This window comes from Phyllosticta citribraziliensis (genome assembly GCF_038025025.1).
Source record: "Phyllosticta citribraziliensis strain CPC 17464 chromosome Unknown J3D65scaffold_7, whole genome shotgun sequence".
In the NCBI taxonomy this organism is placed as follows: domain Eukaryota; kingdom Fungi; phylum Ascomycota; class Dothideomycetes; order Botryosphaeriales; family Phyllostictaceae; genus Phyllosticta; species Phyllosticta citribraziliensis.
In genome coordinates, this window is record NW_027117344.1 from 246,253 (window position 1) to 272,343 (window position 26,091).

At 58.4% G+C, this 26,091-nt stretch overlaps 6 protein-coding genes across 6 annotated transcripts; all 6 read right to left on the reverse strand.

Moving 5' to 3' along the window:
- Nucleotides 1-64: 64 nt before the first annotated feature.
- Nucleotides 65-2,202, reverse strand: J3D65DRAFT_389913 (uncharacterized protein). The gene has a single exon (XM_066795841.1). The coding sequence runs from the start codon at nucleotides 1,822-1,824 to the stop codon at nucleotides 262-264; it is 1,563 nt and encodes a 520-aa protein (XP_066654232.1). The 5' UTR covers nucleotides 1,825-2,202; the 3' UTR covers nucleotides 65-261.
- A 378-nt stretch (nucleotides 2,203-2,580) lies between these two features.
- Nucleotides 2,581-4,590, reverse strand: J3D65DRAFT_603625 (uncharacterized protein; the record flags this gene model as incomplete). The annotated part of the gene is made up of 1 exon (XM_066798224.1): nucleotides 2,581-4,590. One exon carries the CDS (start codon nucleotides 4,588-4,590, stop codon nucleotides 2,581-2,583), a length of 2,010 nt encoding a protein of 669 aa, XP_066654233.1.
- A 4,307-nt stretch (nucleotides 4,591-8,897) lies between these two features.
- On the reverse strand, nucleotides 8,898-9,888 carry J3D65DRAFT_668305 (Alpha/Beta hydrolase protein; the record flags this gene model as incomplete). The annotated part of the gene is made up of 2 exons (XM_066803108.1): nucleotides 8,898-9,657; nucleotides 9,770-9,888. The coding sequence occupies 2 exons, from the start codon at nucleotides 9,886-9,888 to the stop codon at nucleotides 8,898-8,900; spliced, it is 879 nt and encodes a 292-aa protein (XP_066654234.1).
- A 143-nt stretch (nucleotides 9,889-10,031) lies between these two features.
- J3D65DRAFT_626347 (uncharacterized protein) lies at nucleotides 10,032-11,741 on the reverse strand. Its single transcript, XM_066800429.1, has 2 exons — nucleotides 11,188-11,741; nucleotides 10,032-11,141 (listed from the first exon to the last, which is right to left on the reverse strand). Exons 1-2 carry the CDS (start codon nucleotides 11,670-11,672, stop codon nucleotides 10,313-10,315), a joined length of 1,314 nt encoding a protein of 437 aa, XP_066654235.1. The 5' UTR covers nucleotides 11,673-11,741; the 3' UTR covers nucleotides 10,032-10,312.
- Nucleotides 11,742-12,216: 475 nt separating this feature from the next.
- J3D65DRAFT_668307 (uncharacterized protein) lies at nucleotides 12,217-19,436 on the reverse strand (the record flags this gene model as incomplete). Its single annotated transcript, XM_066803109.1, has 2 exons — nucleotides 12,217-18,258; nucleotides 18,453-19,436. The coding sequence occupies 2 exons, from the start codon at nucleotides 19,434-19,436 to the stop codon at nucleotides 12,217-12,219; spliced, it is 7,026 nt and encodes a 2,341-aa protein (XP_066654236.1).
- Nucleotides 19,437-22,719: 3,283 nt separating this feature from the next.
- Nucleotides 22,720-25,675, reverse strand: J3D65DRAFT_390697 (uncharacterized protein). Its single transcript, XM_066795843.1, has 2 exons — nucleotides 24,749-25,675; nucleotides 22,720-24,691 (listed from the first exon to the last, which is right to left on the reverse strand). Exons 1-2 carry the CDS (start codon nucleotides 25,394-25,396, stop codon nucleotides 22,955-22,957), a joined length of 2,385 nt encoding a protein of 794 aa, XP_066654237.1. The 5' UTR covers nucleotides 25,397-25,675; the 3' UTR covers nucleotides 22,720-22,954.
- Between the last annotated feature and the right edge of the window lie 416 nt (nucleotides 25,676-26,091).

Below are 26,091 nucleotides of genomic sequence, written 5' to 3' on the forward strand. Positions count from 1 at the left end.
GCCTACGAACGTCATCTCTGGATTGCCCACTTCCGGTGTCGTCCTTCCGTCTAGCGCCCTTGGGTCTCTGATCAGTGGTCTCCCCAGTCAGGTGATTTCGGCAATCCAAACCAACCCTGGCGCCTTGAGTTCAGTCATCAGTGCTTTACCATCAAATTTGGTGCCCTCGGTGCTCTCTGAGCTGTCTGAAATTGGCACGCTTCTGCCTACGAACGTCATCTCCGGATTGCCCACCTCTGGTGTTCTTCCGACAAGCGCCCTTCAGTCTTTGATCAGTGGGCTTCCAAGCCAGGTGATTTCAGCAATCCAAACCAACCCAGGCGCCTTGAGTTCAGTCATCAGTGCTTTGCCAACAAACTTGGTGCCCTCAGTGCTCTCTGAGCTGTCTGAAATTGGCACGCTTCTGCCCACGAGCCTTCTCTCTGGTTTGCCCAGTGGGCTCCCCACGTCTGGGCTCGTCCTCCCCACCAGCGCCCTCGAATCAATCTTCTCGCAACTCCCGAGCCAAGTTATTTCAGCAATCGAGACTAACCCAGCGGCTTTGAGCTCGGTGCTCAGTGCTCTGCCCTCAAATGTATTACCCACGGTGCTGAGCGAGCTCTCGGAGATCGGTACTCTTCTGCCCACGAGCCTCCTGTCCGGTTTGCCTAGTGGGCTCCCCACGTCTGGGCTCGTCCTCCCCACCAGCGCCCTCGAATCAATCTTCTCGCAACTCCCGAGCCAAGTCATTTCAGCAATCGAGACTAACCCAGCGGCTTTGAGCTCGGTGCTCAGTGCTCTGCCCTCAAATGTATTACCCACGGTGCTGAGCGAGCTCTCTGAGATCGGTACGCTTCTGCCCACGAGCGGACTGCCTATCTTGTCCTCAGGTCTGCCTGTCTTGTCCTCGGGCCTGCCTGTCCTGTCCTCGGGTCTGCCTATTCTTTCGTCTGGCCTGCCTGTCTTGTCCTCGGGTCTGCCGGTTCTTTCATCTGGCCTGCCTGTCCTGTCCTCGGGTCTGCCTATTCTTTCGTCTGGCCTGCCTGTCTTGTCCTCAGGTCTGCCGGTTCTTTCATCTGGCCTGCCTGTCCTGTCCTCGGGTCTGCCTATTCTTTCGTCTGGCCTGCCTGTCTTGTCCTCAGGTCTGCCGGTTCTTTCATCTGGCCTGCCTGTCCTGTCCTCGGGTCTGCCTATTCTTTCATCTGGCCTGCCTATCTTGTCCTCGGGTCTGCCGGTTCTTTCATCTGGCCTGCCTGTCTTGTCCTCGGGTCTGCCGGTTCTTTCATCTGGCCTGCCTGCCCTGTCCTCGGGTCTGCCGGTTCTTTCATCTGGCCTGCCTGCCCTGTCCTCGGGTCTGCCGGTTCTTTCGTCCGGCCTGCCTGTCTTATCCTCGGGTCTGCCTATTCTTTCATCTGGCTTACCGGTTCTCTCGTCTGGACTGCCAGAACTTTCATCAGGATTGCCCGTCCTCTCGTCTGGACTGCCCGTCCTCTCATCTGGCCTGCCCGTCCTCTCATCTGGCCTGCCCGTCCTCTCGTCTGGACTGCCCGTCCTCTCGTCTGGACTGCCAGAACTTTCATCAGGATTGCCCGTCCTCTCATCTGGACTGCCTGTTCTCTCGTCTGGACTGCCTATTCTCTCGTCTGGACTGCCCGTCCTCTCATCTGGACTGCCCATCCTCTCGTCTGGACTGCCCGTCCTCTCGTCTGGACTGCCCGTCCTCTCGTCTGGCCTGCCCGTCCTCTCATCTGGCCTGCCCGTCCTCTCGTCTGGACTGCCAAACTTCTCTGGACTTCCGACTGGCGCTCTCGAAAGCTTGGTGAGCGGTCTGCCTTCGCAGATCATCAGCGCAATCACCCAACCGCCTGCAGTACTTTCCAGTGCATTGGACAACTTGCCCACCCAGGTATTGCCTTCAGTCCTTTCTGAGCTGTCCGAGTTGCAAAGCCAGCTGCCTACACTGCTCCCAACTCAACCCCTGATCAGCTTGATCAGCGATTTGCCTTCGGCGATCCAAAGCGCGATTACTCAGCCCCCCGCGGCTCTTTCTAGTGCCCTGGACAACCTGCCAACTGGAATTCTTCCATCGGTACTATCAGAACTGTCACAAATCCAGAGCGCCCTGCCTACTCTCAGCAACGTGGCCCCCCTGGAGAGCCTCGTTAGCGGCTTACCCTCTGCAATCCAGTCCGCTTTAACACAGCCTCCCGCAATACTCTCTAGCGCGTTGGACAACTTGCCGACTCAGGTCCTTCCATCTGTGCTGTCTGAGCTGTCTGAGCTTCAGAGTGCCTTGCCTACTGCTCCCATCGGATCCATCATCTCGGCTTTGCCCAGCAACCTGGCCCCAGTGGAGTCTCTCGTTAGTGGCTTGCCTTCAGCTATCCAAAGCGCCCTTACTCAGCCGGCTCCGATCCTCTCTAGTGCTTTGGAGAACTTGCCCACGCAGGCTTTGCCCTCCGTGCTGTCAGAATTGTCCCAGATCCAAAGTCTTGTTCCCACGGCGCCAATTGGGTCCATTATCTCGGCCTTGCCCAGCAACCTGGCCCCGGTGGAGTCTCTCGTCAGCGGCTTGCCCTCAGCAATTCAGAGTGCCCTTACTCAGCCTCCAGCGATACTCTCCAGCGCCCTGAGTAACTTGCCAACCCAGGTGCTGCCCTCCGTTTTGAGCCAGATCAGCCAGATTGAGAGTGCTATTCCTTCGGTTATCTCTCCTATCGGCAGCATCATTTCTGGAATCCCGTCAGCGGTCCCTAGCATCTTGCCCAGTGGTGCTTTGTCCAGCGCATTGGGCCCGCTGGAGAGTGCACTCACCCAGCTTCCCGGAGGCGTCGAGTCGGCCTTGTCCCAGATCGCTACAAACCCAGCTGCGTTGTCCAGTGCAATTGGTGCACTTCCCAGTTCCGTGCTACCGGCCTTGAGTTCTGAGCTGTCGGCGATTGGCTCCGCCTTGACGCCCGTGGCCTCGAACCTTGCTCCCATTGCCAGCAACTTGCCTGGAGCTGTTTCGTCCATCGTCAGTGGTCTTGAGCCCATTGCATCGATCTTGAATCCTAGCAACAACCCCTTGACGAGTCTCCTGAACCCCTCTAACATTGGAAGCATCATCAATCCCTCAGGTATCTCGTCAGCATTCAACCCCCTGACGTCGGCTTTGAACCCGTCTGGATTGACGTCTGCACTGAACCCGCTTTCATCGGCGCTTAACCCATCTGGATTATCGTCTGCACTGAACCCGCTTTCATCAGCGCTCAACCCCTCTGGATTGACGTCTGTACTGAACCCGCTTTCATCGGCGCTCAACCCGTCTGGTCTTTCGTCCGCGTTGAACCCGCTGTCGTCCGCTCTTAACCCATCTGGTCTTTCGTCTGCATTGAACCCGCTGTCGTCCGCTCTTAACCCCTCTGGATTGTCGTCAGCTCTCAACCCCCTGACCTCCGCGTTGAACCCGTCTGGTCTTTCATCCGCGTTGAACCCGCTGTCCTCGGCCTTGAACCCGTCAGGCCTGTCTTCCGCGTTGAACCCGCTGTCGTCTGCCCTGAACCCGTCAGGATTGTCGTCAGCTCTTAACCCCCTGACCTCCGCCTTGAACCCGTCTGGTCTTTCATCCGCGTTGAACCCGCTGTCCTCGGCCTTGAACCCGTCAGGTCTTTCATCCGCGTTGAACCCGCTGTCCTCGGCCTTGAACCCGTCAGGCCTGTCTTCCGCGTTAAACCCGCTGTCGTCCGCCCTGAACCCGTCAGGTCTTTCCTCTGCATTGAACCCGCTGTCGTCGGCTCTCAACCCCCTGACTTCCGCCCTGAACCCGTCAGGCCTTTCCTCTGCGTTGAACCCGCTGTCGTCGGCTCTCAACCCCCTGACTTCCGCCCTGAACCCGTCAGGCCTTTCCTCTGCGTTGAACCCGCTGTCGTCGGCTCTCAACCCCCTGACTTCCGCCCTGAACCCGTCAGGCCTTTCCTCTGCGTTGAATCCGCTGTCGTCAGCACTTAACCCGCTTTCGTCTGCCCTGAACCCGTCAGGCCTTTCCTCTGCGTTGAACCCGCTGTCGTCGGCTCTCAACCCCCTGACTTCCGCCCTGAACCCGTCAGGCCTTTCCTCTGCATTGAATCCGCTGTCGTCGGCACTTAACCCGCTTTCGTCTGCCCTGAACCCGTCGGGCCTGTCTTCTGCCTTGAACCCGCTGTCGTCGGCTCTCAACCCCTTGACTTCCGCCCTGAACCCGTCGGGCCTGTCTTCTGCCTTGAACCCGTTGTCCTCGGCGCTTAACCCCCTGACTTCGGCTCTCAATCCCTCGGCTCTGTCCTCGGCCATCAACCCCCTGACTTCAGCACTTAATCCCACACGCCTCTCCTCGGTATTGAACCCTGTCACTTCGATCGTCAATCCCTCTGGTATTGTTTCCGGTGTCAACTCGATTGCCACGGGCATCAACTCGCTTGGAAACGGCGTATCATCAGCACTCGGAGGAGCAAACACCGCCGCAGCCTCTCTTGGAGCTGGCGTGAGTTCCGCGTTGGGCGGCGGCCTCGGGTCCATCCTCAACCCGACAGCGACTGCCGCCCCGTCCTCCACTAGGGCTGTGACGGCGCCTGGCGCCTCCTTTTCCATCATCGCGACGGGCACTGTGTACGGCAACGTGTACAACTACGTCTTCTACGCCAACACGCTTGTGAGCGTCAATGGCGGGTTCCTCGACCCGCGGACGGGCTCCGTCCAGGGTCTCCTACCCGGCGGCCAGCTCGTCGCCCTCCTGAGCGACGGTCTGCACATCGCCAACAGGCTTGTGCCTTACCCGCAGGCGTGGTTGGAGATCCTGGCCCAGCTAGGCATCCGTCTCCCCATCGTCTCGCGTCTCCCCATCAACATCCCCGCCAAGGCTTAATGAATTCTTCGACGACCTTTGAGATCCTTCCCGTTGGTTTGCAAGCTTTAGCGAAGCGTTACGCAGCAGCATCATCATCATCATCATCGTCATCATACGTACATTCTTGACCGTCTTTTTCCGCTCCCGCTATCGTCTACATTGTAGAAGAGAAAAGTCCAGTCATGCGCGCGCCAGTCAACACTTTCCTTTTTCGCTTCTCTTTTCTCCCGGGGATTGTTTTACTTTTCTATCCAGCCCGACATCATAACGACGAAAAAGAGGGTCTGTGTTTGCTAATGAGAAAGAACCTGTCTGATGATCATGTCAAAGCAAAAAAGCTGTTCGGCCAAACTTGGATCTTTGGACGCCTGTAATACCTCATGTTATCGATGTACGAGCGCCTGTGTACTTGTACTTTTAGAGAGAGGAGAGCTTGGGGTGAATTCAGCTTTTTTCCTTACTTTGCTGCCCTGATGCGTGACTTTTGCAATGCGTAAGAAAATTGATGTTGCTGACTGTGTTAAGAGAGCAGTGGGCGAGTTCATCGGTTGAGGATGACGAATGCTCCCAGGAGAAGTAGAAAGAGGGAAGGCACTTGGAAACAACAATTTGCAAATGAGGAGGGACGTAGAGACAGGTATCCCGGGATTGGCTCTTTTGTCCCGAGTTTCGCAAGTCATCGGAGCGATCGATTGGACCTCTCTACTAGGCGAAGAAGACATTGTTCTTTGAGGCCTTCTGGAGGCTCGGAGTCTACATTTCCACGTGGAGATATCACAGCGAGGAGAAGTACAAACAGGAGCAGAAGGGCAAGGCAAGATCAAAGCGAATTGACAAGAGACAAATACAATAGGACACTGCGCCCCGTCCCGCGATAATCGGCGCTTGACGTATGCACAACATGTTAGTATTTGAATACTTCTGGCAGGAGGAAGAGGCTGGTCTTCTGTAGCGCCAGAAAAGCAAAAGAAAGAAAGCTGAGGATTCAGGCTTATGAGGGGGTTGGTTCCAGTTGTAGCACTCCCGTCGGCCGAAAGAGGCAATGTCTGATTCTGCAACTTCAAACGTAGTAGAGCTTCTGATCTCCCGTCGGTTCTCACTCCGGATGGTCTGTCTTCCGCACAGTCCCCAGCGTTCAACTCTCTCAGGACTGACGACACTTTCACTACGTTCGAAGTTAAAAACCGATAGCCTCTTTGGGCCATTGCGATACAACTTCAAACGTAGTACTTCTGATTTCCCATCAGCTAGCTCTCAATATGGGTGGTCTGTCTTCCGCACCACCAGCAGGCATTGAACCCGTTGTCCTCGGAGCTCAACCCGCTGAGGACACTTCCACTACGTTTGAAGTTGAAAACTGATAGCCTCTTTGGGCGATTGCGATACAACTTCAAACGTAGAGACGTCTGACACCTATCAATTCCAGCGGAATCCCCCCGACTGGTCTGAAGAAATCGATGAACATAGGAACAGAATGAAATGTATGCATGCTACTTCAGCGTCACCGACAGCAGAAACTATCATTACAACATGACGGCGTCAGCCAGAACCCAGGCCTCCTGCAAGTACCGTACCCAGAAAAGGACGGCAGGATGCCGGGCCTAGCATATCAGGAAGTCAATCCAAAGTATGTAGAGGAGGCCATATATTGGAGCCTGACGTCTGAGGCGGACACACTCCGTTGGCCGAAAGAGGCAACCCCCAATTTTGCAATCTCAAACGTAGTAGAGCTTTTGCTGCCGTCGCCAGTCTCCCTATCATTTCGGTGTTGCCCAGAACGATTGCCTCTTTGGGCGATTGAGAAGCAACTTCAAACGTAGTAAAGCTTTTGTTCCTAGCAGTATTGCCACTCACAACGACTGTACTGGGCAGCCCGCTGAGGATGCCTCTACTACGTTTGAAGTTATACAAGGGATGACCCTTTTCGGCACATGAGGTCCCAATTTCAAACGTAGTAGAGCTTCTGTTCGACAGTCTTCCTAGCAGTGTTGAACCTTCCGTCTACCGCTCTAGACAGCCTGCCATCAAGCAAAGCTCAACTACGTTTGAAGTTATGAACCGATCACCTCTTTGGGCGGATGAGGTCCAACTTCAAACGTAGTAGAACTTCTGTTCAACAGTTTTCCTAGCAGTGTTGAACCTCACGTCAACCGCTCTAGACAGCCTGCCATCAAGCAAAGCTCAACTACGTTCGAAGTTACGAACCGATTACCTCTTTGGGCGGATGAGGTCCAACTTCAAGCGCAGTAAAGCTTCTGCTCGACAGTCTTCCTAGCAGTGTTTTCCCTCTGCACTCGGCCGCTATGTTCGAAGTTGCGAAACGATTACCTCTTTTGGCCACGCTGGCAGACCGATTAATGGTTCATTTGACCAGATTCTCTCAGCACTTGACAAGATTCCATCAGCACTTGACAAGATTCCATCAGCACTTGACAAGATTCCATCAGCACTCGGCCGCTACGTTTGAAGTTGCGAAACGATTGCCTCTTTCGGCCACGTTGGTAGAATGATTTAAGAGCACACTTGACAAGATACCATCGGCACTCGGCCGCTACTTTCAAAGTTGTAGAACGATTGCCCCTTTGGGACACGTGGGCAGATCGATCAATGGTCCGATGAACAAGATACCATCGGCACTCGGCCGCTACGTTCAATGTTGCAGAACGATTACCTCTTTCGGCGAACAGTACTTTCCATCCCGTCGCTCTTCCCATAAATCCGCCGTCTCTGCGCAGCCAACCCCGGTATCGTGCGGAATAGATGGCGTACACCATCAAGCATCGATGACGAGACATCAGGAAAAAAAAAAAAAAAAAAAAAAAGGGACATAATCTCAATCCACACTCCCACCCTCCTAATTATTCACTATCCACCCTCTTAAACTGAATCCACCCTCCCAAGAATTATATAAGCAAGGGGGCCCGTGAGTAGTAAAATTTTCACTATTCTCTTATATTATAATCTTACTCCTGGTATTTTATATACACTTTTTAACCTTACTAACCTAGTTAGTACTACCTTATTATTCTTATTTCTACCTTATCACTATAGGCGCGCGCATGTAGGAGTATAGTAGTGGTAGTAGTGGTGGTGGTGATTATATAAGAACTAAAACAACAAATGACTTACCTAATTGAGATGGGATACGGGGAGGGTATATTCAGTTTAAGAGGGTGGATGGTGAGCGGGGTGGTATAATATTGTGTGGATTGAGAATTTAACACAAAAAAAAAAAAAAAAAAAAACAGTGCTTGGATCTCCTCTGCGCAATAAGGGCGCGAGCGGAAATCAGACTGCCATAGCATGTTGGCATCTGCTAGACGCCCAGCAGAGAAGGAGTACATGTCGTATCCGCGTGGTTCACTGCTGTCGTCCGCCAGCTTTGCTTCTGCGAAAGAAGAGAGAGGCTAGTAAGGCCTTTGTACCTGCCACCGCCCCTTTTCACATAGCAGCCCGTCGCTGCATGCTTTTCGTGCCTCAAGGGCGCCGCCATATAAATCTTCTCCTCTCAAATGCAAGAAAGAATCAAGCAAGACGATGCCAAACATCCCTTCTCTGGAGTTCAAGAAGAAGGATTACTGGTGGCTGTGCTGTTCTGTGAGCATAGTGGCAGAGATAGAAGCTGCGTGCTCAGTCAGTTTTTATGGGATGTTGTTGAGAAGAAATGTTGACTGTGTTTATGAAGACATGCTGATTTGTTTTTGTGTGGTGTGGTGGAGACCTGAGTTGACAAGCTTCTCACGTGTGAATGCTCCCCATGTGCGTGTGCTGTGTGCGTACAGACGCTCCCTATATGCATGCTCTTACTGCGTGCGTGCGAAATGCCAGCTCATAGTATACATACACGCTCTATGTGCGCGGATGCTCCCAGTGATCAACGCGTCGACGGGTTGCGATGTCGCTGCTCAGGAGCGTCAATACGGGAAGATGCAATATGAGGAAAGCGACCAAAGGCCTAGGAGAGCCAGAGCCGCCAGAAACCGGACAAGGGGTTTGTCCCCGTCCGACCTCGACTTTGATTACACTGCCCGAATCAGCCTCATCCACCCCCCCACTACAACCCCTCCAAGAGCTTCTCAACCACCAGCGCCACGCCCTCTCCCGTCTCCCAGCACTCATCATGCTGCCCCTTTATGTCAACCGTCCGCACACCCGCCGCAGCCTCCTCCGCCGCCCGCCTCATCAGCTCCACCTGCTCCCACTCCACCAGCCCATCCACGCGGCTCTGCGCCAGAACCACCCTCTGCAACCGCTTCAACACAGGCGCCACGCGCACCGGACTCGCCTCCGCCCACGCCGCTCTCATGGCGTCGTCGACGCTGCCGCCATCGCCGCCGAATGCGCCGGCTAGGATCTCCGCGTACACGGGCACGTCGCCGTGATTCGCCGCGAAGCGCGGGACGTCGTAGATGCCCGAGATGCCCGCGACAGCACGCGGCAGCGCGCCCGCCTCCTCTAAATGTGGCAGCACCTGCAGCGCGAGCGTGGCGCCGCAGCTGTGGCCGAGCAGGACGAAGGGGCGCTGGGAGCCGACGGCGTAGAGGCGGCGCAGGGCGGCGAGCGCCTCGAGCACGTCGTCGCGGTGCGCGGGGTGCGCGACGGCGCGGCCTTCGAGCGCCGCGGCGGTCGTGTCGGGGGGGAGGCGGGTTGGGTGCGTCGGGTGTGTTGGGTAGGGCGAGAGGCGGTAGTGGAGGGAGGCGATGCCGGCGATGTGCGGGAGAGAGGGCGAGTTGTTGCGCAAGAGGTACGCGATGGTGGGTTGGATGGAGGAGGCGGCGATGAGCGGGTCGCGCCAGGCGCCGCCGTGGATGTAGCTGAGGACAGCGTTAGCAAATTGCGTTGTACTGTGTTGTTGTGGTGTAGTTGATTGTGGCGCGGGGCGGCGGGCATGTTCGGTGGTGGGGAGCTCGTCTCGACTCGACTCACACTACCCAGACTGCATCTTCAGGACTCTCCTCGAGGGGCCGCGGGAGCCAGATGTCGAGCGTGTTGAGGCGCGAATGCGTCGCGTAAGGAATGTCGTTGATGTAGAGAGGATAGGCCATGGTGGTGATGAAGCAAGCATCACTGAGGTAGCGCCGACGAACGCGTTAAGTATCCACGCGTAGCGGCGAAGTCGGGTGTTTTCCCCAATTGCGAATGAAAAATTGCCCGTGGCCCCCATTGATGAATGCCACCATTGCGCAATCTGAAAGAGTAAAGATCCATTTTGAGCGGGGATATGAAGAACCCAAACCCCTCCATTCCATCCCACCGTTCATCCAATGACGCACGCTGGCTCGCGCGCTCCGCTACAACGCCATGCCGACTACATTCGCGTTTTGTTTGCCGCTCGAACAGAAAAGAAAAAACCCCAAAAAGAAGCCCCCAATGATGCTCAGCCGTATATTACAGGTAGCCATGAACGCTGGCGCTGTCCTATTTTATGCCGCCTGACAATGCTCCACCCTTCTCCCGTCGCGATGGAAATCACCTCCTCTGCGTCCTGCTGTCAAAGCTGTTCAGGACCGTCTCTTGCACGTTTTCGCCCTGCTGCCTGAGCTCCTGGGCCTCGCGCTCGACCTGCTGCGCGCGCTCCGAGCTCGTCGCGGCCGGGTTGCCACCGTCGTTGCTCGGGGACGACTTTTGCGAGTCGATCAAGCCGCCAATGGTCTGCGCCATTTGCTTGCCCTGGCCCTCGGACACCTTGCCGTAGACCGACATGGCCGTCGCAATCATGCTGCCAATGTCGCCCACGTTGCCGGGGACGACGACGCTGGTGCCCTCCTTGGCCAGCCTGCCAAAGGCCTCGACGTACTGCTCCGCAATCTTGAGGCTGACGGCGTTTTGTGCACTGCTCTGGCCCTGCTCAATGGCCCTGGCGACCGAGTCGATGCCCGAAGCCGTGGCGTTGGCCTTGAGCAGAATCGCCTCGGCCTCTCCGCTCGCCATGTTGATCTGCTCCGCCTTGAGGGCCTCGGACGCCAGAATCACGCTCTGCTTGCGTCCCTCGGCAATGTTGATGGCGCTCTGGCGCTGGCCTTCGGACTCGAGAATCTCGGCGCGCTTGCTGCGCTCGGCCGTGACCTGGCGGTGCATGGCCTCGACGACGGGGGCGGGCGCGTGAATGTCGCGGATCTCGTAGCGCAGGCAGGTGACGCCCCAGTCCTGGGCAGCCTCGTTGATGGCCGCGGTGATGTTGGCGTTGAGGTTGGCGCGCTCCTTGAGGACGTGGTCGAGCGTCAGTTGGCCGATTTCCGAACGCATCGTCGTCTGGGCGAGCTGCGAGATGGCGTATTCGGCGTCCTCGACTCCGTAGCTGTGCCTGTTAGCAACGTCCCTCGCACCAATATTGTCCGCCTCACCTGGCCCTGTATGCGTCAAACACGCGCGTGTACAGCACGCCGTCCAGCTCCAACGTGACGTTGTCCGCGGTAATGGCGCTCTGACTAGGAATCTCAATCGCGGCCTCCTTCAAGCTCTTGACGTACGCGATCCGGTCGAGAAACGGAATCAAAATGGCCAAGCCGGGCTGCAGTATGCGGTCAAACTTGCCCATGCGCTCGACGATCCATGCCGTCTGCTGGGGCACGAAGCGGATGACGGTGTTGGCGGGCAGAGCTTGGCGCGAGAAGAAGGTGACGGGGGCATTGTTTCCGCCGCCAGAGAGGTTGCCCAGCAGGCCGGGGTTGTTGAACGATGACGGCGTCGAGTTGGAGAAGTGGCGGCGAGACGACAAGGCGAGAGTCGAACGAGCGGTTGCGAGCGCGGTGGATCTGGCGGCGGGAGTGCAGAGGGCGCGAGCCACTGCTGGCGCAGCTGTGTGGAGCAGCTTGGTAGCGGGCGCCATGTTGTCGTGGAGAGCAGCGGTGGTGTGAACAGCCTAAGAGATGCTCGAAGCTCTCGGACTGGACTGACTGGGTAGCTCGGCGTTGGAGCCAGAGGCCGTCCGTCTCTCGGCGCCGCCCATGGTTTTCTCCGCTGCACGGACCAGGGAAGCAGCCGCAGAAGGACCACAGGCATCCTCGCAGTTTCTCCAACACCAACCAGGCCACCCACTATGATTAAGTCAATTCGAACATCGATCCAAAATTCCATTTTCAATCCTACTACAACCGAGTCTCTACTGCCTCCAATCACATTCAATCCACAAGAGCAAGGACAAAGACAACAAAACGTCATTGAAAGGCCGAACTATCATCAATCTCAAGTCAAGATGCAGGGTATCATGGCATCATCATCATCGTCGTCGTCATCAATCATAACCCCATAGAGACGTATTGATCCAAAAGACCCCGAATGCTTTTCTTTTCCCCTCCTTTCCTTTCCCTTCCCAATCCAGCCACCCAGCCGGTCCACCACCATGACCACAAGCCCAACTCCAACCACCACACTCACAGCCCAATCTTCTTCAGCCAGCTACTCCCCTTGCGCTCGCCCTTGGGCCGCTCCGCCGGCTGCCCGTCCCACGTCCGCACGCCCGGCTCATCCCACAGCACGCCACTATCTCTCTTTCTGCGGCCCTCTCCGCTCCCGCCGCCGTCACTGCTCCTCAGCCCCTCCGCGTCGTCTCTCCTGCGTCTGCGCCGGCGCCTGCCGCCGTCGTCATGCCCCGCGGCAGCAGCCGGGTCGTAGAAGCGGTCGCGGTCGTCGCTGAACTTGGAGTCGCGCTTGCGCGCCCGCCGCATCTCGTGGCGGTCCATGTCGTCGACGTACGCGGCGCCGCCGCCGTTATTGGGATCCAGCGCGGCGGCCGCGTCGAGAGCGGCCGGCGGCGCGTCGATGATGGTTTCGGCCAGGGGCACGGGCGGCGGCGGTTCGGCGTTGACTTGGTCGACCCACGAGCGCGTCTTGTCGCTGCCGCTGGCGGCTGAGCCGGAGCCGCCGCCGCCGTGGTGCTGGTGGTGGCGATGCGACGACGAGCGGTGCATTTGGCCGTTGCGCGGGTCGAAGTAGTCGCGGACGGGCTCGGTGTGCGAGCGGCGGAGCGGCGAGGGCTTGAATTCGGCGTCGGCGTCTGCGGCGCGACGAGTCCGCCGTTCGTCATGGCGGCGGCGACGGTCGTCTCTGTCGCGATCGTCGTCGACGCGTGTTGAATGGCGGCGCGAATCGGTGCGTGGGCGATGCGAATGGTGGGCCGAGGGCGAATCGACAGATACACCACCGCCATGCTTGTCACGACGACGGGTATGCCGTTCACGCCGCTCGCGCTCGAGCTCTGCCTGTTCTGCGGCCGCGGCCTCTTCTGCTTCGACGCGCTTGCGTTCTTCTTCCTCGACCCGTTTGCGCTCCTCCTTTTCCTTTCGGGCAGCACGACGAGCACGCTTCTCCTCTTGTCTCCTTGCTTCCACCTCTTGCTCTTCACGAAGTCGCTGCTCTTGCTCGCGTGCTTCGCGTTCCCGCTCTTTGACACGGCGCTCTTCCAGAACCTCCTTTTCCTTTCGCCGCTCGCGCCGGGCCCTCCTCTCCGCCCGGCGTGCCTCTGCGTCTTCAGCATCAGTCTCGCCGCTACCTCCTCGGCCAGGGGTAGGTTCCGGGGCGAATTCATCTTCAGACGCGGGCCGGGAGCGCTGGAGTCGTCGTTGCTCTCTCCTAAGCCGCTTGGCGTAGTCTTCATCGGCGGCCTTGGACTTCTTCCTCCTGCGCCCTTCGTCATCGTCCCTCACACCATTCCTCCGCTCATCAATCTCGGGGACGACGCTCTCCTTCTTCTTGGCCGAGCCGAGGCCAAATAGGCCCATCAGTCCGCCGCCTCCGCCTCCGTTCTCAGCCTTCCGCGGCGTCTCCACTCGCGACTCCTTCCTCTCCTTCCTCCGCCGTGGTTGACTTTCTACGAAGACGCCGTCGTCGTCGCCTATGATAGCTTCAGGCCCTGCGTCCGCCGCATCGATGACGACGGGCGGCTCCTCGCCGTCCACCGCCACATCCACATGCCGTGACTTGCGTCTCCCACTCTTGCGCGGCGACACCTCGTCCGCCTCGTCATCCACACGGCCTGGTCGGCGTCTACTCCCCGTCTCCTTGGTCGAATGGCGCCGCGACAAGCGCGTGCGCTCCCGCTCCGCCGACCGCTGCTCGCCCTCACTCAGGCCCATCATGCGCGCAGCCTTGGAGCCAACCCGATTAGCGCCAGGCATGTCGTCGGCGCGATGATCCTCGTCGTCAAACACGTCCTCGTGCGGGCGACGCGCCTTGTTGGCACTGCGCGGCGTCGGGTCCTTGAGCGACTTCGACCGCAGCGGCGTAGCGCCTGCGAAGAAGGAAAAGCTGCTGGCGCGCGCCGCCGGCTTGGGGCGACCACCGCTGCTATTCTTGCGCTCGCCGGACCCGGAACTCTTCGAGTCGTCGCGATCAATTGTCTTCTCTTTCTTGGACGAGTGCCGCTCGCGCACCATGGCACCGCGGACGGGCGTGCGCGCGGGCGTCGCGCCGCTCTCGCCGTTGCTCTTCTTGCGCACCGTCTCGCGCACGACTGCGGGCCCGGCGGTTGCGCCCCAGAAGCCCCACGAGGTGCCGGCGTTCTTGTCGCGGATGACCTTTGGGCGTTCCTTTTTAGATGCCTCGGACTTGGGGGCCGACGACGTTTTTGTCTCAGCAGCAGCAGCAGATGTATCCACTTCTGGCGCGGCAGGTGGAGGTGCAGCAGAGACGGTTTCGTCGTTGTTGGGGGCGGGCGGCAGATCCGAGGGAGGCAGGTCAGAGACGATGGCTGGGTCCGCGGCGGCGGTTTGTTCCGCAGAAAGAGGTGGTTGGTCTGGCGCGGGAGTGGGTGGTGCCGCATCCATTTTACTACCACCACCGCTGCCGCCCTTGCTCTTCTTCTTCTTGTCCTTTTCCTTTTCCTTCTTACTTTTTGCAGGCGACGCTTTTTCCTTGCCAGCTGGCTCGGGCTCGACAATCAGGTCTTGCGGCGCAGGCGGCACGTCGACGACGTAGTCGTCTTCGTCTGCAGGAAAACCGCCGGGGATCGGCGACACTATGTCGTCGGCTGCGTGTTCGGGTTCTGGATCGGGCTCGACGGCGACGGGAGGTGGCTCCGCAGGTAAAGTCTTGCCCTTTGCAGCTTTCTTGGCGGCCTTTTTGTCCGCGCGCTTGTCCTTGGAGCTCTTTTTGACGTCGTCGTGGGCCGGCGGCGAGGTCGCGTCGCCCCAGATGTCGTCGTGGTCAGGTTCGGCGGTGGTCTCGTGGGCAGAGATTATTTGCGGTGGCAGGGGTGACTCGTGATGTGGTGGTGGTGGTGGTGGCGCATCATCGAGCAGCTCGTCACCGGCGGCGAACGCAGCAGGTGGCACGGGCGGCACCTCGAACGCTTTGAGTCGATCCGCTATCTTGCCGTTTTTCTTTTTCAGTTTGCGCTCGCTGCCTGGCGACGACGGTGCAGTAGCAGCAGCGAAAACAGGGTCCAGGTCGGCGGGTTGATGTGGTGCGTGTGCTTCCCCGCCGCCATCGTCTGCCGGCCACGCCCACTCGGAGCCGCCGTGGCCATGGCCGTCGACTGCGAATGGGTCAGCACCACCACCGCTAGCAGTGTTCAGCCCTAAACCCGTCGTCGTGTCAGCTGCCACAACGGCGGCTGGCGGTGCCTCGCTGGTGCTGTTCGTCTTGGCGCTTGCGCCTGCTGCCTTGCCGTCCTTGTCCTTGTCCTTGCCCTTTTTCGTCTTCTTGAGCGACACGCCCCAGAACCCACCTGCGCTGTTGTTGTTACTGCTGCCAAACCCCCACGGATCACCGCCGCCACGGTCCAGCTTGGGCGACGTCTTTGTCGAGTTGGTCCCCGTCGGCGCCGGCTGATCGTCAACGACGGTAGCGGGGACGGGAGCATCCGCCGTCAAAGGGTCTGGCACGCCAGGGTCTGGCACGTGCTGGGGTTCGGGTTCCGCTGTCAAGACATCATCGACGACAACAGCAGCAGCGTCCTTCTCCTTGGCGCCGCCCTTTTTGTTTTTCCTCTTGTCCTTTTTCGACACCGGTGACGTCTTCGCGGCGGCTTCTTCCTCCGCCTTTTTGCGCGCCGCCTCTGCCTCTTCTTCCTCGAGCCGCTTGGCCTCTTGCTCCTCGGCCAGGCGGCGCGCCTCTTCTTCTTCTGCTTGGACGCGCGCCGCCTCGGCCTCTTCTTCTGCGATGCGCTGGGCTTCTTGCTCTTCGGCCTCCTTTGCGGCTTTCTCGGCTGCTTCTTTCTCCTTCTTCTCTTGCTTCTCTCGTTCCTTTTTCTCTTTTTCGAGCTCCTTTTTAGTCTTCTTCTTGGTCGAAGTCGACGTGCCCCACAGACTCCAGCTGCTCGATTTTTCCTCCTTGTCTTTCTCCTTCTTGTCCTCGACCGCGGCGTCGGGCGCTGCCTCTGTCATTTCGTCTGTCTCAGTGTGCGCAACAGCAGTGTCCTCACCTTTGACGTCGTCAGTCTTTGGCGGCTCCTTGTCTTCAGCCGCCAGAGGCGGCTCAGGGGCGGACTCCACGACATCTTTTCCCTTTTTGCCCTTCTTCCCCTTCTTAGTCGTGACAGGCGTGAACCACGAGTCGTCAGCCGGCGCCGCCTCAATGGCAAGCGGATCAGGGAGCGGCGGCGGGGCGACCTGCTGGTCGTGATTGTCGAGCGCCTCCTCGCCAGGGGGCGTGGGGGCAGGGGGGAAATCCCACACGCTGCCAGCACCACCAACGGCGCCGCCCTTTTTGCTCTTCTTGGCCTTCTTGCCTGTGCCGAAGCCCCACGCGCCCCAGCCGGACGGCTCCTCGTCGCCGTCGCCATCAGGCTGCTGGACCTGCGCGGCGCCCGTCAAGGCGTCGTCGTTGTCATGCGTCACGTCGTCCGCAGCTGTGCCGTCCTTGTCCTTCTTCTTGTCCTTTTTGCCCACGCTCCACACGCCGCCGCCGTCGTCGCCGTTGGCGGCTGGCGCCTTGGGCTCGTCCACGCCGTCCGGCTGCACCGTGGGGACGTCTTCAAAGCCGGTGGGCGCGATTTGCTGTCCCTTTTTCTTCTTCTTTTCCTTCTTAGACGTGCTCCACGAAAAGCCCCAGTCGTCAGGGTTGTCGATCGGGTCGGCGGCGGCAGGGGGAGGGACAGGGGCGGCAGGCGGTGTCTCCTCTGCCGTCTTGCCCTTCTTCTTCTTATCCTTTTTCGACGACGGCGTGGCCCACTCGTCGTCGGCATTGGCTTCAACGAGCGCATCTGGCAGCGGCTCCGTCTCGTCCACAGGAGGATCAGGTGCAGCCGGGGTTTCCGCAGAAGGCAGGGGGTCAAGCGTCTCCACACCCCCTTTCCCCTTTTTCTTCTTCTTGTCCTTCTTGCTCACGGTGCCCCATCCTCCCCAATCGTCCTCTGCGGGCGCCGGTTCGGGAGCAGGCGACTCGACGACGGGTGCTGATTTGAGTTCGGGTTCGGGCGTCAGATCGAGCAGCTTGCCCTTTTTGTTCTTCTTCTTGTCCTTCTTGGACACGGCGGTGCCCCACTCGTCGTCCGCGTTGGCTTCGGCGGGTAGTGTGGTTGCTTGTTCTTCAGTGAGTTCAAGTTGCGTAGATTGCGCTGCGTCAGGGTCCAAATCAAGAGCGGGAGCGTTCGAATCAACAGGGGGTTCGTTCAAATCTTCAAGGGGGTCGTCCAAATCGACTGAAGCAAAAGCAGGGGCGTCCAAATCAATCGAATCAAAAGCAGGGGCTGGCGGTGCTTCGTCTGAACTCGCTGCAACAGGCGCACTGGTGTCTTGCTCTAAATCAGTAGCACTCTTACCTTTGCCTTTCTTCTTGTCCTTCTTCCCAGTACTGACGGTCCACTCGTCGTCTGCATTCGCCTCCGTGGCAGCGGGTGCAGGATCAATCCCTGGTGCGGAGTCTGGTGTTGGGTCGACAATGGCCGCAGCCGCAACAGCCGCCGACGCCTTTTTGGCGGCCTTCTTCTTGTCCTTTTTGCTCAACGCCATGCCCCATGCGCCCCACTCGTCTTCGGGCTTCGCCTCGCCGGGTGGAGCGACGGGCTCCGGCGGGGCCTCGACGACGGGGTCTGGGGTCGACAGAGGCGGGTCCTCGACAGCGAGGGCATTTGCGCCCTTCTTGTTCTTCTTCTTGTCTTTCTTGTTGCTCACGGTGCCCCAGCCGCCCCATTCGTCGTCGGGCTTGGTCTCTGTCGCTGCCGCCGGATTGAATCCAAAGTCGAACCCCGTGTTGATCTTGTTCCCAAAGCCGCTGCCACCCCACGCCGTGCTCACGTCGGCGGCATCTTTGGCCGCGTCCGTCTTCTTGTCGTCCTTGGCCCCGAGTCCCCAGTCCGTCGTCGAATTGCCCCAGCTAAAAGCGCCAAAGCCCGTGGTCGCAGGCTTACTATCCGCGTCGCCGAACGAGAGGTCGATCTTGGGCGCGTTGGTTCCGAGGTCGAACGCCATATCGCCGCCGTCGGCAGCAGCAGCAGCGGGGGGAGGGGCAGGCGGGACGGGGTCTGGGGCGCTGTTCTACGCTGTTTGTCAGACGGTGGCAAGCGTGGGAGAGGTGTTTTTATTTTAGGCTGACGCGGATGCTGCTGTCCCACGGTCGTGCGGTTGGAGCGCAATCGCCGCCGGGCACGTGGGGAGCTTGTACAAGCAGAGCACAATGCCTGGCAGCGTTGCAACGGGACGGCGGCAACGGTAATTGGAATAAGACTCACCTTCCCCTTTTTTCCCTTCTTCTTCTTCCCAACGGTGCCCCATCCGCCCCACTCGTCATCAGGATTCGCCTCGATTGGCGCTGGTTCTGTCGTGGCGGGAGGGTCACCGCCAGGCATCGCAGCGCCAGCATCACCGGCATCATCATTGCCAGCCTGCGGCTCTTCCTCTTGCGGCTTGTCCTCTTCGTCATCGTCGAGCATGGCAAAAGGATTCTTCTTCTTGGCCTTCTTCTTAGCCTTCTTGCCAGCTGGCGCCATATTCCACTCGTCGTCATCGTCATCTTTCTTGTCATCTCCGTCGCCACCATTGTTGTCGTCTCCTCCACCTCCAGCATCACCGCCAGCACCACCGTCGGCGCCATTGTTGTCTCCATCGCCGTTCGGCGCGTCGCCTGCGCCGTCATTTTTCTTGCCCTCGTCGTCGGATTCGGCCCACGACGCCATCTGCTTTTTCTTCTTTTTGGGCTTGTGCTCGCGCACGCCAGTGGCGGTCGAAAGATCAATCTGTGGGTGTATGTTTTGGCCGAATAACGAATCGTCTCTTCTTCTTTCGGACTGTGGTTTCGAGGGGTAGGCAGAGTATGGTGGAGGAGCGTCGGATTCGGATATGGGCCTCGCCGTCGCCAATGCATCGCTGGACGTGTAGTCGGGAGGAGCATCATTCAGTGAGTCCTCGTAGCTGGGGGGCGAATCTGCTTCTGCAGCTGCACTGGGGCGATACGGCGCCAACAACTCTGGCCGCCCTTTGCGCAAACCATCCCCTGCGAAACCGGCGGCAATCTTCGTCAAAGACGCTGCTCCCCAATCCGACCAGCACAGTTCCAATATCTGTTTCCGTTCCCGCGATGTCCCAGCATCTCCACGCGCGACCAGCGGCCGTGGCGTTCGCAGGCTACCAGCCAGTCCCTGCGCGCCGTCGCAGCCGCCATCGTAGCCAAGGGTTCCCGGTGGCGCAGCCGGCAAGACGTCAAACGACGCCGCCATCTTCCACCGCGAGAGGAGAAGAGGAAGGGACGCACACAAAGATCGATGCAGAGCGGACGGTGGCGTCGGCGGACATGGAGCCAGAGCGATTGCGCGCGGGTCCGTCGTTGTATGCGCGCGCAAAAACGAAGCGAGGGATTCGCGCGACGATGTTGGCGGATCGGATTGCGAGGCAATAATCTTGTGTGCGTGCGATGTGAGAGGAGATTCTGTAAGACGGAGACCTGGCGAGTTGGGTCAGCGCAGCGCAGCGTAGCGCAGCACTCGCAATTGCACGCGCGCCGGGGGGCGACACAGGCAGAAAGGTAGGTCACCGGGATGTGCCGTCACCGCAGGCAGGAGAATTCGTCAGTCGTTCTCGTCCCTTGATGTTGGAAATAAGCAAGGTGGCCAGGGTCCGGGCAGATATGCTCGGAGCTAGCGAGCGGAACGAGGTTAAGGGTAAAGGTAAGGTATGTACTCGTATAAAGGTAGGTCAGCCGGCCGGGTGTCGATCCAAAAGGTCAGGCAGGTTCCGAGAGAGAAGGTAGTTAAACGGTGGTAATCAAAAGTCGTCCTGTCGGCGCCTCCAGAAATGTGTAACTGGAACGTTGGGCTACCGGCGCGTCGGGTGTGCAAAATGAAAGATGTGCCGCAGCCTGCTCTCGCCCGCCCAAGGCAAATTTGTACAAGAAGGTATGTACTCGAGCGAAGCGGAAATATGGACGACCTGGCAGTGATAACAAGGCCTTTTCACCCCCTTTTCAGAGACTCTCTTTGGCGATCAAGCCTGCTGCGTCGTTTGCATTGGCCGGGATCCGACCTACTTCAGCTTCATGTAGCTTAGGCCGGTTACGCAGGAAAATGTCCCTGGCTTGAGGGTTTTGGTCGGGCAGCTCGTTTGGTTGGAGCGCAACCTGGTCACGAGGCCGGCCAAACAGCAGGCAGAATGCAGCGGGGGCGAGCTCGTTGGACAGAGGTGGTTGTGACGAAGTGGTCTGGCGGCGGCGATAATGTAGGCCAGGCGGCGCCGGGATAATGCAAGATGCGGCAGTGAGGGTGTCGTCGTGCGATTGGGGGCGTTGTGGCGCTTCCCGTGGGTTGCGTGGGTGGTGAAGGGAGCAGACGGCGAGTGGTGATGGAGTCTTTCTCTCCAGTCGCAGCCAGGGCGGGACAAGCAGATGAAGTAACGACAACTCTAAAGATAAAAGTGGAGAGCGGCAACCAGAGTTTTGCGACTAAATGGCTAGGTGCATCTTGCAGCTGCAGGTTGGGGCTGGGAACAAGGGCTTTGTCTCGTCGTTCGTTCGGCAACGAGCCTGTCACCTCAGTCTCGTCGAGACAACATCAGCCCGAAGCGTTCCTGTTTCTTATCCTAGCGACATTGTTAGCCTCGTGGGAATACATGGTATGGCGTGAAGAGCGAAGCGGCGAGTTGAGCCAATCCTCGCGTGCATGGCCGGTCGGCTCTCATCCCATCCATCCCATGGCGTGCATATCTGCACTCGTTCGTCTGCAGGCACGTACGCTTGCTCGCTCGAACCAACCTACCAACCAAGAGCCCGAATCGCCTGACCACCCACTGGACCCAGTTGCGGTGCAAAACCACCGACTCGTCCGCCACCCGAGTGAATCATCGTCGTGGGCCTCGTTCGCGTGGTGCTATCCGTGGCATGCATCGTCCAGTCAGCCGCACCGAGCCTCGAGACCCTCATCCAAGGCGTAGGTAGGTAGTTGAGGTATCCGGGCGTGCAATCGTCTTGTCCCGCGTCCAGCAAGAATCATCTGTTCCATCCGTCGCCGTTTTCAGGCCACGCTCTTCTGCAGCGCCATGCCATGCCATGCACTCGCTGCTGCCAACACCATCCATCCGTCGGCCAGTCGCAAACGCTCACCGCATCTTCGACTCTCACCAATCAAGGCGGCCGTCGCGCCCTGCCCTGGTCCCAGTCGCCGTGGTGCAGGTCCGAGGGATGCTGGCTGTCTGTCAGTCACTCTGGGCTAGGTCCGTCACGTCGGGCCCCGCATCGCCTGCAGGCATGAGGGGCCCGGCTGGCACGCCTGGCTGGCTGGCTGGCGTTGCGTCGTCGCCGGTGACGGGCGACTGACTGATGCCGTGGCGACTGTGATTGACTGGTAACTGGTGACGGAAGTGCTTGGACTTCTGTGGATGGACTGGGTTGCGTGTGTGCTGGATTGACCGCCGCCGCCCGCCAAACGCTAGTCCACGACTTGGTAATGTACCTACCACGACCTACCTCTATCCTCCACACCCACACCCATCGCGTCCGTGTAGTCCCATCAGTCACTCGAGTCCAGAAGCCTCTGCACTCTGCAAAAGCCGCTGCCCTGCACTGCGCTGCGCTGCGACGCGATCCGCTCACCACCTCACCGCGCCTTGCCTCGCCTACACTTCATGCAATGCAGTACAACAAAACCACACTGACAGCAGCAGCAGCAGGAATCATCCAACTGTTGCCGCAAACAGGCGAGGAAAATTTTCTGCGTGCTTGCAGCGGGGGTCTGGAACGATGAGATGGTCTAAGTACATGGTGTCCGTATGTGAATGGTGTGTATGCTTGCGGTATTTATTTATTCAGATACATAAATAATCTCCTTTATCTATCTCTGTATCTCTGTCTCTGCTCATTCTGTCTGTCTGGCCGTCCATCCATTCTGCACCGTATCCACCACCACCACCACTCCAACAACGACGGCTTGAAAAGAATAACAGCGTACATACGACATACTGAGTAGGTATACCGGTCTGCCTATCTGATCTGTTCTCTTCTGACACCAACGCAAGCGCATACAAGTCATTCCTCTCCGGGCACAACATTCTCTCTCCACCCCTCCACCAACGCCGCACTCTCCCTCTTCCTTTCCCTTTCCCAAGTCCAATCCACAACCCCAAACAGACAAAAACGATAGGTATCCACGCCCAAACCTCGACCTCATCCACCAAACAAGACAGACCAAAAGAATACAAGAGAGAAGGTAAAATATATACGAGGGTATAAATATACACATTAAAAAGCAGCGAGCGGAGGGATAATACGTATGATGCATCGGTCAGACGGCGCCTAGACAGATAGGGGTGGGGTTTGCAAATGCAACAGATGACTGCCTGACTGACGCACTGACGACAATGAGGAAGAAGACAGGAAGAGGTATCAAATATAGGGTCAACGAAGGCAAAACTCAAGTCAATGACGAAAGTAGGTGGAAGGAAGAAACGCAAAAGGCGTCAAGAGGTAGGATAAAAGGGGTAGGTAGACAAAAGATCAGGGCCGGCCGTAGCAAGAAGAAGAAGAGGAGCAAGAAAAAAGAAGAAAAGGCGTTTATGCATTGGTCCAAAGCCGTCAAAGCCGTAACCTCCTGGGGGTATGCGTCTAGATTTTGTGGTCCGCACAAAGGTAAAGAAATGTAGTTTTTTGTTTTGGTGGGAGAGAGGTCGAGATACGGAATTCAAGCGTGGGAAGCTGATCCTTGGATTGGAAAGGTCAAAGTGGCGAGTTGGTAACTCGGATGGAGTCACTTCACATTTGAATCTCCTCAGGCACGCCGTCCAAAATCTTCCTCGCGGCATCCAACCGGCGCCTCCAAATCTTCGTCTCGTACGCGTCCTCCTGCGCATTCTGCAGCCGCGCGCACACCTGCTGGATGCTCGTCGTCAATGCGTATAACAAGTCCTCGTCCTTTTGCGCCAGAGGAGTCAACTTATCCCGGGATGTCGACTGCGCAAAAAACGTCGCCATGATGCGCGCCGTCGAGTCTTGGCCGCTGCCGCTGCTAAAGTAGGCTTCGGAGGGCGGAGACTGAAGCAACGGGCTCGAGCCGTTGAAGGAGCTTCCAGACGAGTTCAGGTGAAGGGGGCTGTAAGACGAGGCGGCGGAGCGCAGGTGCTGGGATCCAGAGGCCGACGAGCTGAGCGACTGGTTGCTCCTTTTTGGGGCGATGGCCACGGCGTGAGCGGTGCTTCGTGCGAGATGAAGGTCGGCGGCTTCGTCTCCTTGCTCGTCTTCATCTTCTGACGGCTCAATGTCAGCATCGGAACCAGCGTCGCGACCTTCAGTGGCAGTCTGAAATGTTGTAATGGAGGAGATGGAATCGGCCGATTTTTGGCGCTGGTGATTCGGGACAGCCAGCCTACCAAGCTTTGGGGGGTTTCGTGCGTTGGCTCTGGCTGCTGCTGCTGCTGCGGCCGCATGGCGAGACGTAGGTCGCGTCGTCTCGACCGAATCTTCAGAAGAGGCGGAGCTTACGCTGTTGCTACGCTGTTGTTCGGCTCTGTAGGTCCCCATGGCGCTGTGGAGAAAGAAATTCTCATAGTCGAACGCATCGGCGCGGTCCTCGTGGCGTTCGGCCAAGGCCTGGTCAGCATCCTCGAATTCGTCGTCGCCGTTGAGTTCGCGGTCCTCTCGGTTGCGGTGATTGCCATATGGCTTCACGGCTTGCGGTGATCCTTCGTCATAGTTGAATTCCTCGTCTGCGTCCTCGAATCGGCTGTAGTCAGAATGTTGACTGCTATGCCGGCGTCCTCTCAACTCCATCGCCGTGTGGGCGCGCGGAGCATGTCTCGCGCTCTTGGAGTGATCTGCGGCTTGCGAGCGAGAGCGTTGATGCGAATCATCGTCTGCGTCCCAATGATTGCCATTGGCGTCAGAGTCGCGCAGACTTTGGAGACTTCGCCTCTTCAAGTGTTCCTCTCGTGCCCGCTCTCTCAATGTCGATATCCGGTGGTTCAAGGTCTGCATCTGCGTGCGCAACTCGCTTGTTGTCGAGGCGGAACGGTGAAGAGTCGGACGCTGCTGCGTGGCTTCATCCTCCTTGAGAGTCTCGAGAGTGGGCGAAATTTGATGCATGGAGCCTCGGGACATGGACCGATGGCTGTGTTGCTCGCCCGAGACCCAAGTGTGTCTTATGGTTTCTTGACTTTTCGCGCCTCTCAGCGAGATCATCGAGTGTCTTGGATTGGTTTGTGGCCATTGCATCCTAAAAGTCCCCATGGCGCTCACGGCCCTCTGCGCCCTCCTCTGCGGCGTGGTTGCATTTTCTTGCGACATGTCCGACACTTCGCTGTGACCGCGCGTGTGACCGGGGGTGGTGGCGGTCGATCGTGCGGCGTGTTGGGGTTGCGGTATGTAAAAGGGGCCCTGGCCTTTGGGGGTTGGAGATATGCTGGACGGCCTCTTTGGAGTAATGTACGAGTTGTACTTGGGACGCGGAGGGGGTAAAAGGGACTGTCGCGCGCCTCGCAAATTGCCTTCCATGAGCTGTAGACGTGTCAGTCGGCAGGCTTCCAAATTGATGGCGCTAAAATCGCCACGTACGTTTAGTCGCTTCTTCGCGTTTGCTAGAATCATCTCAGCCCTTTTGCTAAGCGCAGCCGAGGATATTGCCTCAAGGTCGAGTTCCTCGTGGCCGTCTTGGAACAATTCTGTATCCGTCTCTTCATCGCTTCCTGCCACGTAGGGCAAACTCGCCAACCTCGACGAGGCGTCGTCGGTGCCGTCGGCATCGCTTTCGACGAGAGGCCCGTCGAAGCCGGGCCAGTGATTGCGACGGTCGTCCGCCTCATGATTGCGGTCCGACTGCCAAGCCTGCATGACGATTGCGCGCGGTGATGGCCGGAGCGAAGATGAAGAGTCCATGTCATGTTCCCTGCGGACCAGTCGTTGGGGGGTCGTGTCCCCGTCGTCAGTGGACGCGCCGTAGGAATGGTGAGTGTAGCTGGTGGGCGGACGCGACGGCAGGGGTTTCACGCCGGGAGATGGACTGGCCAGGCGAAAGGACTCGCGCAGCAAGTGGGCGGGAGGGGACGGCGGGCGAGTGGGGTGCAGCTGTGGAGATGGGGTCGAGTCGAGCGAGTCGCTGAGGTCAGGAAGAATCAGGTCGGGGTTGGTGAGGGTTGGCGACGAAGGCTCCTGGGTCATGTCTTCCCAAGTCACCAAGTTGGCGCTGCTTGCGCTGGAGAACATTATTGCGAGAGTGGTGTAACCCGTTGAGCGAGACGACCGGGATGTCCTAGCAACGAGGATTCAGGGCATGACGGGACGGCGGCTGTCGTGTGGTGGTCGCTATGCGCTGCGCTGCGCTGCGCTGCGATGCGATGCGATGCGGACGGTCTGGGGAATATAGGTTGGTGTAGCAGTTGGACCCTCTGGCCCCGGTCGTCGACATTATTGCGTCGAGAAATTGCTGGTGCCCATGGCGGCGTAGTCGCTAACCATGGTTGGGTGCGCCGCTCCCAAAGCGACTCGGCGATAGTCAGGGGCCGTGAGGAGGATCAGCATGAGCAACGAGAAGACAAAATATGTGAGGTCGACCAAGTCGTCTCTCCAGTCCAGCGACCAGGTCTCGACGTCTTGGCTGCTGTCGCCCGTCAATCATCTGCAACCACTCTAGCTGCTGACGGCGACTCAACACCACATTCCAGGCCTCACCAGGCATTCCTCGGCGCGGCTGCCACCCTTTATCGCCATCATGGACGACCATGACCTCCACTGCGCCTCAGCCCCGCTGTATTCTCCAAGATTATGGCAATCCTCGACCACGTGCCAATGCGCCGAAATTACCACCTACTCGGTCTGCAAGGACTACAAGACCTCCAAACCACCTCTTTATCAAGTGGCGCGGCGAACACGGCCTCCGCACGTCTCCCTCTTCGCTTCGA

What these genes read in the sequence shown, in the direction of transcription:
- J3D65DRAFT_389913 (XM_066795841.1), bottom strand. Translation starts at nt 1,824, where the DNA reads ATGATCTGCGAAGGCAGACCGCTCACCAAGCTTTCGAGAGCGCCAGTC.
- J3D65DRAFT_626347 (XM_066800429.1), bottom strand. Translation starts at nt 11,672, where the DNA reads ATGGCGCCCGCTACCAAGCTGCTCCACACAGCTGCGCCAGCAGTGGCT. An exon ending in TTTGACGCATACAGGGCCAG is followed by an intron (nt 11,142 to 11,187) that starts GTGAGGCGGACA and finishes TAACAGGCACAG; the next exon opens with CTACGGAGTCGAGGACGCCG.
- J3D65DRAFT_390697 (XM_066795843.1), bottom strand. Translation starts at nt 25,396, where the DNA reads ATGTTCTCCAGCGCAAGCAGCGCCAACTTGGTGACTTGGGAAGACATG. An exon ending in ACGCGAAGAAGCGACTAAAC is followed by an intron (nt 24,692 to 24,748) that starts GTACGTGGCGAT and finishes ACACGTCTACAG; the next exon opens with CTCATGGAAGGCAATTTGCG.